The sequence below is a fragment of the Trachemys scripta genome, chromosome 9, assembly GCF_013100865.1.
Source record: "Trachemys scripta elegans isolate TJP31775 chromosome 9, CAS_Tse_1.0, whole genome shotgun sequence".
Classification (NCBI taxonomy): domain Eukaryota; kingdom Metazoa; phylum Chordata; order Testudines; family Emydidae; genus Trachemys; species Trachemys scripta.
The window spans coordinates 70,989,759-71,009,602 of record NC_048306.1 but is presented as its reverse complement, the minus strand read 5'-3'; the positions used below and the strand labels follow the sequence as shown (position 1 = coordinate 71,009,602).

Below are 19,844 nucleotides of genomic sequence, written 5' to 3'. Positions count from 1 at the left end.
TACAAATATTGACTCAATTTCAGGAAAGCACTTAAGCATAACCTGGAGTTTATCTAGAATTGCAACTTTTCTGAGATGTTTTATCCCCTGTTTCTGAGAAATAGTTGTTTTTCCAAAAGAGAGAGGATAGTCCATCTGGATGATTGCGTTGTGGGTTCCATTTCTTTTTGTGTAGACTGCTCTAGAACAATAATTTTTTAGATTTTCAGGATTCTTAGATTAGCAACACTTCAAACAAAGTTGAAACCCACACTATAAAATTCCTGTAGTTTGGTAGAAAAGCTACCAGGCTTTTGTGTATTTTTATGAGTTAAATGTGTGAGAACCATATGTAAGCAGAGAATGACTGGATAATGAACTGGCTAAACCATTCTGGCCGAATTTTTGCTGAGGAAGACATGCAATATGGATTTCAGCCCAAAATTGATAACATTTGACAAAATTATAATCGACTGAAAAGGAGGTTTTATGATGATGAAGTGTTAAACAACCTTAATAGGTGGTGCTACCAGATCTTCCTACAATAACGTGCACATGCATAAATGTTAACAAAATATACCTGCAAAAACCACTGAAAGTGAAATTGAAAATGACCTCAGGACATTGACTTATAATGGCCTAAATTAGGATCAGCGAATTCGGCTTTTATAAAAGTTGGCAAAGTATTGGCTTCATATGTAAGATGAGTGGCAAAAGCAGTGGGAAAGCAGCCTTCCCAAACCTCCAGAGTCCACAAAGCAGTACTAGTTTAGTCAGCAACGTTTGAAACGCCTTGTAATTTAGAAATGACGAATACATTTACCTGTTAAGGTGAGTCCTTGAGTCTTGAACAGGTCTAACCTCTGGCAAAGCAGTTTGCTGGGCGGATTGATATTGGAATGCAAAGCCTTTCCTTTATACCTTGACTTTTCAAGTAAAGCTCAGGTTGGAAGTGAAAGCATTGTGACGTATGATAGATGTTTGATGGTCTGTGTAAAAATAAGTTGGTAATTCATGGCGTAGAGCCCACATCACAAAAACACTTTCAAAAGTGACTTCGGCACTGGGGCATAACTCTTATTAAAGGTCAATGGGATTTAGATTCCTGAATGCCTAAATCACTTTTTAAATGAGATTTAGACCCCAAATTCACTTCAGATGCTTTTGAAAATGTTACCCTTAATCACTACTAAACTACTGTCGAGGGCAAATTGGCACCTTTGCTGTTTGGCAGTCACAGCAGGGAGGACAGTCCCTTTGCCCTGAGATGTAGCTTCTTCAGGTCTGGAATGAGAGACGTTGATAAAAAGAAGAACAGGAGTACTTGTGGCACCTTAGAGACTAACAACTTTATTAGAGCATAAGCTTTCGTGGACTACAGCCCACTTCTTCGGATGCATCCGAAGAAGTGGGCTGTAGTCCACGAAAGCTTATGCTCTAATAAAGTTGTTAGTCTCTAAGGTGCCACAAGTACTCCTGTTCTTCTTTTTGCGGATACAGACTAACACGGCTGCTACTCTGAAACCAGACATTGATAAGTATCCATATAGTCCACTGCATCTGTGTACTTGTTCTGTGTATAAACAGAAGATTTCACTTTCCATGCTTGTCAAATTTGGCATTTTTCAAAAGCACTAAATTCTCTGAAGAAGATAAAAAAGAAGGCTATGTACATTTTATATTTAAATGAAACAGTCTTCAAAAGACTTGTGCTTTCCCAGTATCCTTAGAGGTTAACATTAAAGAAACAGTATCACTAATGAAAACATTAATTAAAACACTAATTTTATACTATTTATTTTTCTTCACTAATCAGAGAAGCTAACGACATGGTACCATTACATCAGATGTTTGGATGCGTTTTAGTTTACAGATAATCTGTATTTAAGCATGGAATGAAAAGTATAGTGTGGTATTAACCATAGCTTTTATCCACAGCATCTGTGCTTCTGTTGCCATTACATTCACCTTAATTTCTCATTAAGTGTAGAGAACGATAACAGTTACTTAAATACTTCAGAAGGTAGTTTATTTCTATACAGTGTTGTAGCTGTGTGAGTCCCAGAATATTAGAGAGGTGAAGTGGTTGAGGTAATATCTTCTATTGGACCAACTTCTTATGTCTCTCACCAACCAGAAGCTGGGCCAATAAAAAATATTACCTCAACCACTTTGTCTTTCTAGTTTATTTGTAGACAGTTCAATAGATGTTATCATATAGCTCAAATAGAAATTATGGGTTTGATGCAAAAATTATTGGGTGAGGTTCTTAGACCTGTGTTATGCAGGAGCTCAGACTAGAGCAGGGGTAGGCAACCTATGGCACACGTGCCGAAGGCCGCACATGAGCTGATTTTCAGTGGCACTCACACTGCCTGGGTCCTGGCCACAGGTCTGGAGGGCTCTGCATTTTAATTTTTAATGAAGCTTCTTAAACATTTTTAAAACCTTATTTACTTTACATACAACAATAGTTTAGTTATATATTATAGACTTATAGAAAGAGACCTAAAAACATTAAAATGTATTACTGGCACGCGAAACCTTAAATTAGAGTGAATAAATGAAGATTCGGCACACCACTTCTGAAAGGTTGCTGACCCCTGGACTAAAGGATCATAATAGTCCCTTCTGGTGTCAAAATCTATGAATCTGTTAAAAGGCTAAGCCAATATTGTATTTTGTGACATCATTACTGTTTGATATGCAATCAAAAATGTTTAGAATTGTAGTGTTAGCTCAAGAGGCTAGGGAGAGGGGAAAGGAGGTTTTAAGGCAAGATTGAAAGAGAAATATCTGAGTGGTTTGGATTACAATCATCTGGAGATTTCCAGATATGTGGGGCAGTACGAAATGAGACAGCTCTAACTGGTGAGTACAGGCCAAGTAATATATGAAACCAAAATTGGAGTGGAACTAATGGGTAGGGAAACAGGAGGGAAATGTGATCAAAATAGTAGACTGAAGCAAATCCCTAGAAAGTTTTCAATAATTAGAGGGGACTTTTGAACCAGAATTAGGTCTGGTCTACACTGGGGGAGGGGGGATCGATCTAAGTTACGCAACTTCGTGAATAACGTAGTAGAAATCGATGTACTTAGATCTATTTACCGTGGTATCTTCACTGTGGTGAGTCGACAGCTGACGCTCTCCTGTCGACTCCGCCTGTGCCTCTCGCTCTGGTGGAGTACAGGAGTCAACAGGAGGGTGCTCAGTGGTCGATTTATCGTGTCTAGACTAGACATGATAAATCGACCCCTACTAGATCGATTGCCACCCGTCAATCCAGCAGGTGATGTAGACAGGACCTGAGGGAAAGATTTGGTAGCCAATTATATGGCACAGGATGGTGGTAATTTGGGCCAAAAATAATTGTTGAGTTATTTATAATAATTTGTAGCTGTAATTATTAACCTATTGCCTGAAAATCAAAATTCAAATTAAATATTTATTGAGAGTATGAATAATACTAACCATGTGTGTACAGTGCTTTACATATTCTAAGTGTTCTGTTAATTAATCCTCCTAGATGGTATCTAGGTACCCCAGTAACAGGCCCCTTAGAAATGACTAGATAGATTAAATATATGAGATGCTGCTGCAGAAAAGATTTTGAAAACAATTGAATTAGATTTGCTAAATAAAATAGCCTTTTACAGTAGTGTGTCATAGGTGTTTATGTATAGAGTCAGAGACTAAACAGCCACAGTGCACAAAACACATTAAATATTTTTAGTTCCTGGTTTATGTAAACATCTTATTGGGTTAGAAGGTAATTTAAAAGCTACTAGGGAGATTTGAACAACGGCATAAAAAGAATCTGCAGTTTCAAGGACAACAAATAGCTATTGTACAAATCTTCTTCTGTATCAAAGACGTTGCTTAAATGATCACCTGTCTACCAAGAAAAAGGCAAAGAAGATAGCTAATGTATAGCTTTCTGAATAGGCTATTGATATGAAAGGAAACACTTGTAAACACTTCAAGAATGGTTAGAAGGCCATGTGAGTTTCAGGAATGAATATGAATATCATTTATATATGTCAGCTCTGATTCTCCCCTCTTACGCTGATGTATAACTGGTGTAAAACTATTGAAGTCAACAGATTTACATCAGCCTAAATGACAAAAGAGCAGGGCCGGCTCCAGCTTGTCAAGCAGGTGCTTGGGGCAGCCACTCCGGAGAGGGGCGGCACATCCAGCTATTTGGCGGCAATTCAGCAGACGGTCCCTCACTCCGGCTTGGAGTGAAGGACCTTCTGCTGCAGATTGTGATCGCGGCTTTTTTTTTTTTTTTTTTTGCTGCTTGGGGTGGCCAATACCCTGGAGCCAGCCCTGCAAAAGAGTCAGGACCGTCATTCTTGAATCTGCCCTTTTGAAAAGCATGATCTCAAAATATTGTGGGTGCAATCTGGGCAGCAAGCTATATACTAGATTATTGTTTTATTTCTATCTGTGGACTCAGCTCTGGGTTTGGGAGGGAGTCTCAGAGCTGCAGTTCTGCTAAACAGTGGTCAATTTTCAACTATTACAGAGATACCCGTTTCTCAACACAAGCTATGCTTTAGTCAACCATAAGTCAGGAAACTATAAATTTAATGGCCTGTTATATACAGGAAGTCAGACTAGATGATCTGCTGGTCTATTCTGGCCTTAAACTCTATGAAGCTATATATGAGATTACATTTACAGTAGGTGGTTGTTTCCTGAAATATGTTATGTTTTCATTTCTAGAGACCTAGTGGAGATTCCTGGTTATATATTTCCTAGACATATTGTACATGGAAATGTTCAGATTTTCTTCAGGTTGCTCTAACCAGCAACACTTTGCACTTGGCCCCAAGATTGGGTGACTGCAATGCAAACAGTTCCTCCTCAGATATAACCCAGGATTTGGCCCTTTGTAAGGAAAACAGGAAATGGACATAGTCCATGATGTGCAACATGACCAAGTTCATATTGCACCCGCAATATTATATTAACATAGTTTATTTAATTTGATAGATGTTCTAAATAAATAAAAGGGAAAATGAAACAAAGAAAGAAAAGAGAATAAAGCTCACAGATGCAGACTTTCTAGAGGCACTACCTAGTTTCTCGTAACTACCACACTGATGATGTTCGTTCATCGTTATCGATGAAGACCTCAACAACTCATTCTTTCGATGACCGGGCTCTGTGCGTCCGAAGGTGACTGATCAGTCCGATTCGGGCGTGGAACGTCCTGTCACACGTCGGGCAGACATGTAATGGCACTGTCGATGATGTACGAGCAGCTCTGTACTTGCGCAGCTCAGGCTTTTTTTCATCCTCAGCAATACGCCTCGCCTCAGAGGTATTACTGCCTGTGTGAATGAGGCTGCGCCATGCTGGACAGTTCAGTGCGAAGGTTTCCCATGTGGCGGTGTTGATCTCGAAGGACTTCAAAGAGGTCTTCAGCGTGTCCTTGAACCGCTTCTTTTGTCCTCTATGGGAGCACTTTCCCTGAGTGAGTTCTCCGTAGAAGAGCTGTTTAGGAATGTGTTCATCTGACATTCTCACGACATGTCCGGCCCACCTGATCTGGGCTCTCATCAGCAATGTGTGAACTGATGGAAGACTGGCTCTAGTAAGGACATCAGTATCGGGCACTTTGTCTTGCCATCTAATTTTTAAAAGCTTTCGCAGACAGGAAATATGGAAGTAATTGAGCCTTCGTGCATGACTCCGATAGACAGTCCACGGTTCGCAGGCATACAGCAGAGTTGGAAGCACCACTGCTCAGTAGACGGTCAGCTTCGTTGGTAGGCTGATCCCTCAATGTTCCCAAATGTTGGAGCGCAATCGGCCAAATGCAGAGCGGGCTTTAGCAATTCTGCAGTTTACTTCATCATTGACTGACACTGCTCGGGAAAGGGTACTGCCCAGGTACATGAAGTGGTCCACTGTCTGAAGTCTCTGTCTATTTACAGTGATGGACGGTTCTGAATACGAAGCGTGGGGAGCTGGCTGGTGCATGACCTCAGTTAATGGTGAGACCAAAGTTGTTGCATGCAGTTGAAAACTTGTCCATACTGGCTTGCATTTCTGGCTCTGTACTAGCATTCAGAGCACAATCATTGGCAAAGAGAAAGTCTCGAAGTACAGTTTCCTTCACCTTGGTGATGGCACGTAGTTTCCTCAGATTGAATAGTTTCCCGTCAGTTCTGTACTTCAGGCCTACTCCTTCAGTGCAGTGTTGAAAGGCATCAGTCAGGGTGGCAGAGAATATCATGCTGAACAAAGTGGGTGCTAAAACACACCCTTGCTTGACGCCGTTGGTGGCTGGGAAGGCTTCAGATGTTTCACCGTCATCCAGGACACGAGCCATCATACCATGATGAAATTGAAGTACCATTCGTATAAATCTGTCTGGACAGCCAAATTTTGACACGATCCTCCACAGGCCCTGGCGACTGACAGAGTCAAATGCTTTCGTGAGGTCCACAAAAGTTGTGTAGAGTTCACGATTCTGCTCTTGACATTTCTCCTGTAGCTGATGCACAGCGAAGATCATGTCAATAGTCCCACGTACCTTGCGGAAGCCACACTGTGATTCTGGCAGTAAGCCCTTCTCCAAGTGAGTGATCAGTCGGTTCAACTGAACCCATGCAAGAACTTGCCCCGCTGTAGAAAGCAGCGAGATTCCACGGTGATTGTCACATACCTGGCGATTGCCCTTCCTCTTATAGAGGTGCAAGATGGACACATCTCTAAATTCTTGTGGAATAGTTCCCTGCTTCCAGAAGGACTGAAACAGCTCAGTGAGTTTCCATAGCAGCATGGGTCCACCAACTTTGTACACCTCTGCTGGTATGGCATCTAACCCTGGGGCTTTGCCACTTGACAGCTGGTTGATAGCTTTCTTCACTTCGTCCTCTTCTGGTGAAGCATCCATGGAGTCATTGACTGCAACCTGGGGCATCTTGTCAATGGCCTCATCACTGATGACTGAGGGGCGATTGAGAATTGCTTCAAAGTGTTCAGCCCATCTCTGGAGAATCCACGTCTTCTCTGTAAGGAGCACAGTACCATCAGAGTTCAGGAGGGGAAAGCTCCCAGAAGACTGTGGACCATAGAGTGTGTTGAGGGCTTCATAAAACTGCTTATAGTCGTTCCTGTCCGCATATGCCTGTATTTCATCTGCTTTGGTGCTCAGCCACAAGTCCCGCATTTTGCGCAGTTGGTTCTGTACTGTTCTGTGAGCACTGATAAAGGCGGTCGTCTTTGCTGATGAGGATGGATCATTTTGATATGCACGATGCAGGCGGTGCTTCTCAGCAAGTAAGGTCTGGATTTCTGCATCATTTTCGTCAAACCAGTCTTGCTGCCTGCATGTGGGAGGGCCCCAATACCTTCGATGCAGCTGTATGGACAGTGTTGCGGAATCGCTCCCAGTCTTTCTCAGCGTCATCCTCAATACGAAGATCAGCAAGCTCATTCTCTAGGTCTTCCACTAGATTTTCAGTGATGCGGCTGTTCTTCAGCTTCGACACGTTGATCCTTTTGAGAGCCTTACAGCCTTGTGGTCATCTCTTCGGCATAATACGGAGCTTCATTTTGGATACTATGAGCCTATCATCCGTCCAACAGTCAGCACCACACATAGCTTTTGTAACCCTGACATCTTGTCTGTCCCTTCTCCTGATGATGACATAATCGATCAAATGCCAGTGCTTGGAACGGGGATACATCCACGAAGTCCTGTTGCGGGTAGGAAGGCAGAAGACCGTATTGCTGGTCAGAAGGTCATGTGCTGCACAATTTTTCAGCAGTAACAGGCCATTGCTGTTACACTTTCCCACTCCATTTTTCCCAATGACTCCTTCCCAGGCTGCGGCATCGCATCCAACTCTTGCGTTAAAATCGTCAAGCAGAATCAGCTTGTCTGTGCGGTGCACTGATGATAGCAGAGTATCTAGTTCTTCGTAGAATTTATCCTTCACATCCTCTGGGTTGGTCATTTTAGGAGCATATGCGCTGATCAAAGTAGTTTGTTTTCCTTTTTGAAGCGGAAGCTGCATTGTCATGAGCCGGTCATTCATACCCTTGGGGGAACTGGCAAGTTTCCGAACAAGATGATTCTTGATGGCGAAGCCTACTCCAGGTTCGCGACGCTCATCACTGCTGCGGCCCCTCCAGAAGAATGTATAGCCACCGCCTGACTCGGACAGCTGTCCTTCATTAGCAAGGCGAGTTTCACTAAGGGCTGCAATGTCAATGTTGTAGCATGCGAGCTCTCTAGCGACAAGTGCTGTTATTCTCTCCGGTCTGTCTGCCGTGACGTTGTCCAGTAACGTGCGTACATTCCATATGCCAATAGTGATCGGTGTCACTTTAAGTTTTGTTTTTGTTTTTGTTCGACCGCTTTTGTGGGATCCCTGCCAGCCACAGTATGCTGGCCATCTGTGGATATAAAGCAGATATCCGCGGAGTCCTGTGACATCTATATTTGTGGATATAAAGCAGATATCCGCGGAGCTGCAGGGCTCTACTAGGAACCATAGCGGTGAAAGCAGCAGCATGTCGGGCTGCCACTCGCAGGAGCCAGAGCCCAGCATACTCCTGCCCGGGAGCGTGCAAGCAACGTACACACACTAGGGCAACCATGGGCAGCTGTTGGTGAGCCTGGTGCCCACCCCACTGAGCAGGACTGGGGGCAGTACAGCCATGCCGGAGGGGCTGCCTGGGCTGGGTGCTGGCTCCTGCCAATGGGTGGCGGCCTGACATGCTGCTGCTTTCACCGCTGCAGTTCCTGGTAGATCCCTGCAGCACTGCGGATATCTGCTTTATATCTGTGGATATCCACATCCGTGGATATAAATTTTGTATCTGCGCAGGGCTCTACAAACTATAAAAAGAGGAATAAGGACAACCTGGGGAATTACAGACCATCAGTTTACCTTCAGTATCCAAAGGATAATGGAGCAAATAATTAAGCAATCTGCAGACACATAGTAGAAAATAAGGTGATAAGTAACAGTCAGCATGGATTTGTCAAGAACAAATTGTGTCAAACCAACCTAATACCTTTCTTTGACAGGGTAAAAAGATTTGTGGATAGGAGGGATAGTAGATGTAGTATATCTTGACTTTATCTTGACTACTATAAGGTGGATGCATAACTGGTTAGAAAACTGTACTCAGAGAGTAGTTATCAATGGTTCACAGTCAAGCTGGGAAGGGCATATTGAGTGGGATCCTGCAGGGACTGGGTCTGGTTCTGTTCAGTATCTTCATCAATGATTTAGATAATGGCATAGAGAGTACACTTATAAAGTTTGTGGACAACACCAAGCTGGGAGGAGTTGCAAGTGCTTTGGAAGATAGGATTAAAATTCAAAATGATCTGGACAAACTGGAGAAATGGTCTGATGTAAATAGGGTGAAAGTCAATAAGGATAAATGCAAAGTACGCACTTAGGAAGGAACAATCGGCTGCACACATACAAACTGGGAAATGACTGCCGAGGAAGGAGTGCTGCAGAAAGGGATCTGGAGGTAATTGTGGATCACAAGCTAACTATGTGAGTTAACAGTGTAACACTGGTGCAAAAAAGCAAACATCATTCTGGGATGTATTAGCAGGACTGTTGTAAGCAAGACACGAGAAGTAATTCTTCTGCCCTATCCCGGGCTGATTAGGCCTCAGCTGGAGTATTTTGTCCAGTTCTGGGTGCCACATTTTAGGAAAGATGTGGACAAATTGGATAAAGTCCAGAGAAGAGCAACAAAAATTATTAAAGGTCTAGAAAACATGACTGATGAGGGAAGATTGAAAAAATTGGGTTTGTTTAGTCTGGAGAAGAGTAGACTGAGAGGGGACATAGCAGTTTTCAACTACATAAAAGATTGTTACAGGGAGGAAGGAGAAAAATTGTTCTCTTTAACCTCTGAGGATAGGACAAGAAGCAATGTGTTTAAATTGCAGCAAGGGAAGTTTAGGTTGTACATTATAAAAAAAACTTCCTAACTGTTAGGGCGGTTAAGCACTGAAATAAATTTCCCAGGGAGGTTGTGGAATCTCCATCACTGGAGATTTTTAAGAGCAGGTTAGACAAACACCTGTCCGGGATGGTCTGAATAATCCTTAGTCCTGCCTTGAGTGCAGAGGACTGGACTAGAAGACCTCTCAAATTCCCTTCCAGTTCTATGATTTTATGACAAGAATCAGGTGATGGGACTTGCCAAAAATGGTATTTAGATAGATTTCTGCTGGCTACATACCTGTGTACATGCATAACTTGCATTGTAAATTACTGCGTCCTATGGTAGTAACATAAATTGTGGTTTTGGCCAAATCACTCTGCTTTTGTTCAAACTACAGCCGTGTTTGGAAATTTGCCATCATTCACATGGAGCATATTCAGTTCTAGTGATCTGCAGATTTTGAAGGATGTAAAAGTATGTGCAGACCACTCACTCAGCAGAGGCTTTTGGCAGTCCCAATAAAATACAAATCATTCCAATTTTTGGAGATATGCAGTGTTGATCTATGCGCACTAACTTTTAAAGAAGATTTCAATGTTACTGATTTCTGTTGAGTACAGAGTTTTGCAATGTTTTAAATCCACACATTATTAATATGATTTTTTTCTGTGTAGGACACAGCTGTTCATGTATCTAAGGCACAGACAACTAAAAAAACAATAAAATACAAACATATCTCTATTTCCTTCTCCTTAGTTCATTTGCTAGTAATCTTAATGTTCCATAGATTCTTCTTTCAAAAATATTTTAATAATAGGGGGGAGGGATAGCTCAGTGGTTTGAGCATTGGCCTGCTAAACCCAGGGTTGTGAGTTCAATCCTTGAGGGGGCCACTTGGGAATCTGGGACAAAATCAGTACTTGGTCCTGCTAGTGAAGGCAGGGGGCTGGACTTGATGACCTTTCAAGGTCCCTTCCAGTTCTAGGAGATGGGATATCTCCATTATTATTTATTATTATAATTTTTATAACTAACAACAATTATGAATGTCATATTGTGTTATGTCCGTTTTAAAGTATGAATTTCTAAGTCTTTAAAATATAGCGTCCTTTGCACTTTTTTGTTATAAATTAAAATTTGAAAGATGTAGTAGAATCCTTAGGAAGAAGAATGCTTTCAGATTTCTGTCTGGGGCTTTGGCAGAATTGAAGAGGAGACTTTCCCTAGGGAATTTGTCCCAGGTTTTACACAAAACTGCTGAGGCAGGTCTTTGGGCCCCTCCCTCTGCCCTTTATATACATGGGTGCATCTCCCATTACCTCGATGTTGATTATGTTCAGTAGAGCTTCTTATTACTTACTTTAATAGTGTGTCTTAGGGCATTAATTAATAACACTTGCAGTTAACTGGAACACTATAGAAGAAAATTTTACAGTGACTTATTTGCTACTGTTATATATAACTAGCTTGGATATCAGGTTCTGATCCCAGTTTCAGATCCCAGCGTTCTGATCTCATTACTCCATTGAAATTATGAGTTTTGCCCGAGTAAGGGGTGCAGGATCAGTATTTTAAGGGATAACTTTACAGAGATGTATTTTTTACAATGATGTGTTCCTAGCTGCTGTTTTTTAACCCTTGCTCAATGAAGTTAACAACTCAGAAATAAGCTCGGAAATCTCGTAATAATGGACACATTGTGTTTGTTTGTAGGCAATGTTTTTCTGCGACTGTGAGGATCAATATATGGGTGCTTTCTGTGAAGAATTTAACGCCTGTCAAAGCAGGCCCTGCCAGAACAATGGAACCTGCACTGATGTAACACAAAAACATGATGGGAAAAATTTCACCTGCACTTGCCCTACTGGTATGTTTTATATGGTGCTTTGAATAACATATATCTCTTTTAATATTCTGGGCATATCTTTTGCAATACAGTGCTTTCTATATCTTTAGCAAGAGGAAGAGAAGCAAGGGGGAAGACGATACAAGAACATAGGGGCTAGTGCTACAAAGACAGGGCCGGCTCTGGCTTTTTTGCTGCCCCAAGCAAAAAAAAAAAAATCAAGGCGGTCAGAACAGCAAAGCAAAAAAATAAAGAAAACCCTGCAGCGTGGCCGGAACGGCAAAGCAGGAAAAGAAAAAAAAAAAAAAAAAAACTGTGGGGCGGCCGGAGCCAGGATGCAGGGGTGTCCCTGCATTGCAGACGTGCCCCGGCTAGTGGGGGGGGTGGGGGAGAGAGCGGGGAGAGAGAGAATGGAGCTGGTCAGGGCTTCAGCGGGGCGCTCGCCACGCAGCCCCGACCGCCATGCCGCCTGCCGGGAGGGCTCCACGCCACTCCAGTCGGTGGGAAGGGAAGCATGCGGGCTGCCCTGCTGGGCTTGCTGCAGACCTGGTACTGGCTGGGGCAGATGGAGTGCACAGCCCGCTTCCAGTAGGGCGCTCCCCTCCTCCGCGCTGCTGCCCCCTACAGGGCGGCCGGATCGGCGAACAAAACACACACACACACACATACAAAAAGTGGCTGTGCCGCCCTAGGATTGGGCGGAATGCCGCCCCGTAGAATCTGCTGCCCCAAGCACGAGCTTGCTCAGCTGGTGCCTGGAGCTGGCTCTGTACAAAGACCACTAGATGTAGGTCTTACTGTTGCGAGCATTGTCGCAGTCAATGAAACTACTCACGGTTGTAAGAATTACACACAACAGGAAGAGTCTGCAGAATCGGGGCTCAGACTTTGCAGCCTAAAACTGTCATGTTATTTGCTTTTTGGTACATCCTTGAAATTGTTCTCTTTTGAGTAACTAACTTTAAGTGAGCATAAGCTTTCGTGAGTAAAAACCTCACTTCTTCGGATGCATCATTTGGAGAGGAAGATGATGTCTGTCTGTATCTGTGCAAGTTTTTTGTTGAGGTTGATGGATTTCCACTCCATACGGCTAAATTTAGTGCCTTGCATGGTGTCAAATATCCGGGGGTAGCCGTGTTAGTCTGTATCTACAAAAACAACAAGGAGTCTGGTGGCACCTTAAAGACTAACAGATTTATTTGGGCATAAGCTTTCGTGAGTAAAAACCTCACTTCTTCGGATGCCACATCTGTTAGATACAGACTAACACGGCTACCCCCGGATATTTAACTTTAAGTGGTAGACATTTTGCCTATCAGACTAGTCAAATTGAAGATATTTTTATACAAACCGTGCAGCTGATGGATTGTTTATACAATTAATTTAAAATAAAATTTTGCAAAAATGTTATAAAAGGCAAAAAGCTTAATTGAGTAATTCATGGATTGGCTAATGATCAAAATGTATGTGTTTTAAGTTGCTTTGAAATTGCTTTATGAGCATTTGTTTTTTAACACTTGATCAAATGAATATTGGCATCTTAATTAGAATTAAAATTAAACTAAATATGATGGTCATAGTTGAATGCCAGAGGGTAACTTCATGTAATTACTGTTCTATGCTGGAGGAAAATCCTTTTTACAGAATTGGAATGATTGAAAATGTAATGCTTTCATGTCTGACATTTCAAAGGCACTACGTTCATTGCATAGTTCTTAGACAAACCACTTCAATAGGCATTTTCCAAAATTCTTTTGATTAGTTTTAATAAAAAGCAGACTGGAATAAAATTAACAGCAACATTCAGTAGTTTATTTTCACTTCTTATAAACATTTTACCACACATTTTCAACTCTAGTATAGGAAATAGGAAAGATCTGTTGGCTTTTGATATATCAGATTATTTTTTAGAGCACTTAATACTGAGAAGAATGAAAGTGGAATTGTCTGAAAAAGGAAGAGATAATAGAGGGGAAGGAGAGATTAGTATTAGAAGTGGTTAAAAGTGTCTAGTTTTATAAAATGTAGGCTAAATTTTAAAGTCAGTGTTATGGCGTAGAAGTATCTAAGTGTAGAATTTAGCCCAGAAAGATCATCCATTGAAATTTTTGATACTATGGAATATATTCTGTAAATCCTCTAATCATGAAATTTCTTTTGTAATCAATGGAAGTTCCACACATATAGTGCTTGCAGAATCAAGCCCCACAAATGTGCATAATATAGACCTTACCAGTTAGTTCTGAAGATAGTTGAAACCTTGTGATGAAAGTCAGATGGAATAATCAATAAATTGAACCAGGAGTAATAGATGATTCAAAGTGGCCTTACAGCCAGGGCCGACGAGCGGGGGAGGGACTGGTACAAATTATTGGGGCCCGGTGGTCCGAAAAGGGGCCCGGGGCCTGGCTTCCTTCGGCGTCCGCCCTTGTGAGGGGCCCGAAAAGAATTTTTCACCGGGGCCCGAACCTGCTCTCGGCGGCCCTGCTTACAGCAGCACTGTTGGCCATAGAAGAATTGTCTCAGTGAAAAGGGATCTATCAGTGGTGTAGTGCAGGTATACCACATCACTCTCCACCCTGCAATCTGTTCTGTTCATTCCCTCTGAAGCACCTGGCATTGGCCACTGTCAGAGACAGAATACTGGGCTAGATGAACCTTTGGTCTGACCTAGTATGGCTGTTCTTATGTAATCAGAGTAGGGGAAATGAGCTGGGCATCTGTATGCCCCACTAATCCCGGGCTCTTGTACTGGCAACATGGGCAACATGGGCTGTTGGCAGTCAGCTCAAGCTAGAGCAACCTTCTAACTACTCTAACTTATTCTAGGGTACCAATCCAAAAATTGCGGTATACAAAGATATACCTTGAGATAGATGTATAGATATATATATCTATCTTGGCAAGCAGATGCTTGGGGCGGCCACTCTGGAGAGGGCGGCAGGTCCAGTTATTCGGTGGCAATTCGGCGGACAGTCCTTCACTCCCGCTCGGAGCGAAGGACCGTCCGCCGCAGATCGCAATCCTGGCTTTTTTTTTTTTTTTTTTTTTTTGGCTGCTTGGGGTGGCCAAAACCCTGGAGCTGGCCCTTCTTAAGGTAGCTATCTTGCATCCCCACCCGTCATCTCCTTGGCCACTACTCAGGATCTGTCCAATCATTTCAAATATTTAATAATGAGCTCCACTAAATCTGCTGCTTTTTATGCCTCTGGACTTCCAATCTCTCTCTACCTTTGCTTAGTTTAACTATTTTGTATGTGCAACCCCAAACTAATTTGCATATGGGTTTCATTTAATGACCTGGATTTATACTTAAACCATGCTGGAAATGAGATATGACCTCCCTGTGCAAATATATTCTTCTCCATTATATTTCATAAATATACAGACGGATCCAACTGTCTTTTTTATGAGTAAGATATGTAAATATAGTTAAGTAATGCTTTAAATTCTGTTAACGGCAAAGGACAGTTAAGAAGAGAAAGATTAGACTGGAACTGAACTAGAAATTGAGTGACTTGAAAAATCCCTACAGTTAAGGTCATAGTGGATGATATGTATTCAGAATTCATTGACCATAAAATTGTCCGTAACTCGGAGAAGACACTTGAAAATGTATTTTATACACTGTATAGGCATAAGCATATAAATAGCCGGAAATTCCTATTTAAAATTTAATGTTAGACTAAATTACTTTCATGTGATCTTATTTTGTAAATGGCAATTAGTAGTAATTCTTAAACAAAAATTAACTATTTATAAGACCAAAAAAAAAAAATCCAAATTCTGCTCCATGGATCCCACATTTTAGCGATGTTCAAACCTTGAGCCAAGTCCTTAGGTGGAACTACTTGTTTGAGTAGTGGTTTGTGCTAGAAAGGTTCAGAGATTTGCTGTGGCTGGGCTTGTAGAAGTATCCAAAAATTCATATATTTACCCAAAACTTGCCTGAAATTGGGCCTGATCATATCATCCATTCACCCAGTCAAACTTCCCATTGAAATGTAATCCTCTAACCTTAATCTAAATCTTTTTGTCTGAGATAATGAATAGCGAAGCTCACAAGACAGTTTCTATATGAGATTTCTATTATATCCTGGTTATATTCTATTTTATATATATATATATATATATATATTATATCCATAGCTGGGCTATGTTTCATTAATCTCACAAATAATGTGTGTTTCATACTACTTGTGATATTTCTGATCCCAGACAAAACTAAGAAGTTTAGAAACTGATTTTTTTTTTTTTTAATAAAGTTAGCCAAATGTCATAGATTCTTTCTCTGGCGGATCACCACTCTCCCCCCCCCCCCCCCCGCCTACAAAAGAGCAAAGAAAAGTATCTTTGGTTCTGAATTTTGGAGAAGGTTTTAGGTAAATTTTTATTTAATCAAACCCATTTCACCCATCATTTAGTATGTGAAAATTTTGAAGTGAGTGAAAGATTGAAAAAGTGGCAAACTGGATAGGCACAGATTTTGGAAATGTTGATGACTTATGCAACAGAGGGTCCTGTGGCACCCTTTAAGACTAACAGAAGTATTGGGAGCATAAGCTTTCGTGGGTAAGAACCTCACTTCTTCAGATGCAGGAAGTGAGGTTCTTACCCATGAAAGCTATGCTCCCAATATTCTGTTAGTCTTAAAGGTGTCACAGGACCCTCTGTTGCTTTTTACAGATTCAGACTAACACGGCTACCCCTCTGATACTTGATGACTTATGTTATTGAATATCTTATATGTGGATTTAAAAAAAAATCTGTGATGGAAGTGACCTAATCGTCTTCCACATATGACTATACACCTCTACCCCGATATAATGCGACCCGATATAACACAAATTCCGATATAACGCGGTAAAGCAGTGCTCCGGGGGGGTGGGGCTGCGCACTCCGGCGGATCAAAGCAAGTTCGATATAAAGCGGTTTCACCTATAATGCAGTAAGATTTTTTGGCTCCCGAGGACAGCATTATATCTGGGTAGAGGTGTATTTGAGAAAGATGCGTGCTTGATATATCATCATATATAATGAAAAAGTATTTTATTGTCCCAGGACATTAGTCCAGAATTTGGGAAAAGTGAGAGTTGCTGCATTATCAGTATGTTTTTTTCCCAATAGAACACTTTCCCCCATGTAATCCACTACCCCTTCCTACACACTAGTTGCTACATTTGCTCTTATGAATTCTGCTATTATCATGAGGGCTAATATATCTTCCTTTGCCAAGAGGGACATTGTGCATCTAGCTCCCATGGAGTGACAGAAGAAGTATGGCACATCTTCACATGAGATCCCAAAGATCATTGCTACTAGGGCCGTTTTGAAATTTTTTTGACAGAACTTTTTTGGTCAAAAAATGCCACTTTATCAAAATGTTCCCCAGAAATGTATTTGTTTTGTCAAAAATTTCATCTGGAGGTTTCCCAGTCCAGTACAGAATTTATGGTAAAAATGAGGGGAGAGAGACTGATTCACTGAGCCCAGGAGCTGGGATTTGGACCTGGATCCTCCCGCATTCCAGATGAATGCCTGACCACCAGGCTATTCAGGGATATGGGGCTCTCTCTCATGTTCTTTTCATGAGGAATTTCAGAAGGTCTGAATTTTGTTCCACCTCAGAATTTTTCACCAAATAGCACTGTTGTTTTCTGCCCAACCCTAAATGATGCTTGTCTGATAGTCTGAGCTCATGTGTTGGAGAGTGAAACTCCATTTCTTAGGTTTTTTGTAGTCTCACTTTATAATATCATCTGTGTCAACAAGACAAACATTTGTATTCTTAGGTGTATTTATTTTACCACCGAATCAATATATACATATAATGAGCCAGATTGTTAATTGCTCTGCACAGGGATTGGGAGAGGAAGTAAGAACCTTCTCTGAGTACAGTGCGTACATAAGGTTAGCAGAGACAGCAGTGCTAACCTCCCTATAGAGAAAGGGGAGGACAAGACTAGGCTGAAGCCATGAAGAGCTAAGCCAGCACAGGGGTAGCACATGCAATATATACCCTTTCAAAAGATGTAGTAGGAGCCCTGAGGCCTGCAGACCCCAGACATTCTTGAGTCATTTTCAAGAGCCAGATATTTAAAGGATTTTCGTCACTTAAAGATTCAGATAAGCACCTAGTGGCATTTTCAAAAGTTCTCAAACACCTAACTCCCATTAAAATCAGTGGGAAATCAATGGGAGTTGGTGTGATTTTCAAAGGTGCCTATCTGCATCTTTAGGTGCCAAAGCACCTTTTAAACATTTGGCCCTTAATGTCTCCCAAGACTCCTACTGGGGCAAGGCACCTTTGCTCCCCCTTTACCTTCAGGCAGTGGCTGAACAGCCAAAATCTAGCCCCAGAACTTTCCAAGTCTCCATTATTTCTAAATCCCCTGTGACTAAAAATATACATATTAGGAGCAGCACTTTCTACTGCTTCCTTAACCTGAGTGTTAACCCAACCGTGAGAAGTTTTAATGAAACCATCAAGTTCTATGTATTATGGTAAAGAAACGACTTACATGCCAGTTTCTGAACAAAAAAATACGTATTTCCAATCCATTAATTTTGACCCATGAGAGTGAATATATATTTTATTTTAAACTTTGATTTTTACCTATTTTTCATAAAAACATACTTCCATAAAATCATATATTAGACTCTGTGATGCACTTTAATCCATTTTCAGTTCAATTCGCTAATGCTATGGTGCCCTTCTGGTTGTGGTGGAGCAGGGACTTAATCCAGGTTTCTCAAATCCTAGGCTAGCACGCTAGCCACTAGATTATTCTGCCTTCTCCCACTGAGGTGGGACATTCGTACCATACATCAGCGTTTGAAATTCATTTGTCGTAAGGGATGCCCTACCAATTTTTATAGTAGGGGTGCTGAAAGCTATTGAACCAAACTGTAAACCCTGTATATAATGGAAATCCCTTCAAGCCAACACACCTAGTTCCAGCACCTATGTTTGTCATTTTGATTCATCACAACAATAATCCAAAATGGACTGTTGCTGAATGAATGGGATTGTTCTGTAGATATTCAACATCTCTTAGAGTACAGTATGCATGCGTTTTACAGAAAGCAGTATTGCATTATATTGCATTTGCCTCTAATGGGCTGAAAATGGGGTTGGGGAAGGATAAAAAGACACTTTTGTAGAGCATTTCTAACATCATAAGTCAAAATTCTGTTCCTATTAAAGTCAGTGGGAACATTGCCATTGATTTCATTAGTACCAAGGCTGGGTCCATAAATATGACAATTCAGTCTTACTTAATTTTTCTTACCCTGCCTTGTTGTTGTTATTGTTTCATGTTTTCAAAGATTTTTCGTTTCACTCTGCTTCTTTTCTTGGATTTACACCTCTCTCATTCTTAGGCTCACACATTCTTTTTGGGGCAAATTCAGCTATAGGGTAAGTGGGTTCAATTCCATTGAAGCCAGTGGAGTCGGACTCATTTGTGCCATTGAAGAATTTAGCTCTATTTCTTCAGACATTAAAATGTGTTGGGTTTGGCTTTTTCTGTTTTTTTTTTTTTTTTGAAAATTTCTGCTTTTATTTTCTGAAACCTACTGTTTTTGTAGTAATTGGAATGACTGTCACTGCTTGCTTCATCTTAATGTTCACTAGATTTTCTATTAGAACATATGTCAGTATATCAAGAAATGAAAAGTAGAAACTGGTGGTGTTCATGTTATTTCTTTTAGAAAAGATTCCAACAGATTCCCTTCACTGCATATTAGAAGCTAGTAGAAGAAATGGAAAAGAAAAATAGAATATACTATACACTCCTTATTTTTGAAAGCTTTCAGCACCCACAGTATCTGTGAAGTATCATGTTGCCATAACCTTGCTACAAGAAAATGATACAGAGATTTGTAACTGCACAAAATGTACAGGAACAAAGATTCTTAAAATGTATCTGACTGACATGCTGCTTTTTTGTAGTATGACTCATTTAGGAAACTGTTAATTTGCAGCACTCAGTATTGGCTATTAAAGACCAAAAGAATATTTTCTTTCTTTAGAGGAATACATGCAATATAGTTGTTAATTAGATGGAAT

At 41.1% G+C, this 19,844-nt stretch overlaps 1 protein-coding gene across 1 annotated transcript in view; it reads left to right on the top strand.

Moving 5' to 3' along the window:
• DNER (delta/notch like EGF repeat containing) overlaps positions 1-19,844 on the top strand; it is a 280,060-nt gene that overhangs the window by 185,415 nt on the left and 74,801 nt on the right. The window contains exon 6 of the mRNA XM_034781973.1: positions 11,641-11,794. Within this exon, the coding sequence (XP_034637864.1) occupies positions 11,641-11,794 (154 nt within the window). The remainder of the gene's footprint in view (positions 1-11,640; positions 11,795-19,844) is intronic.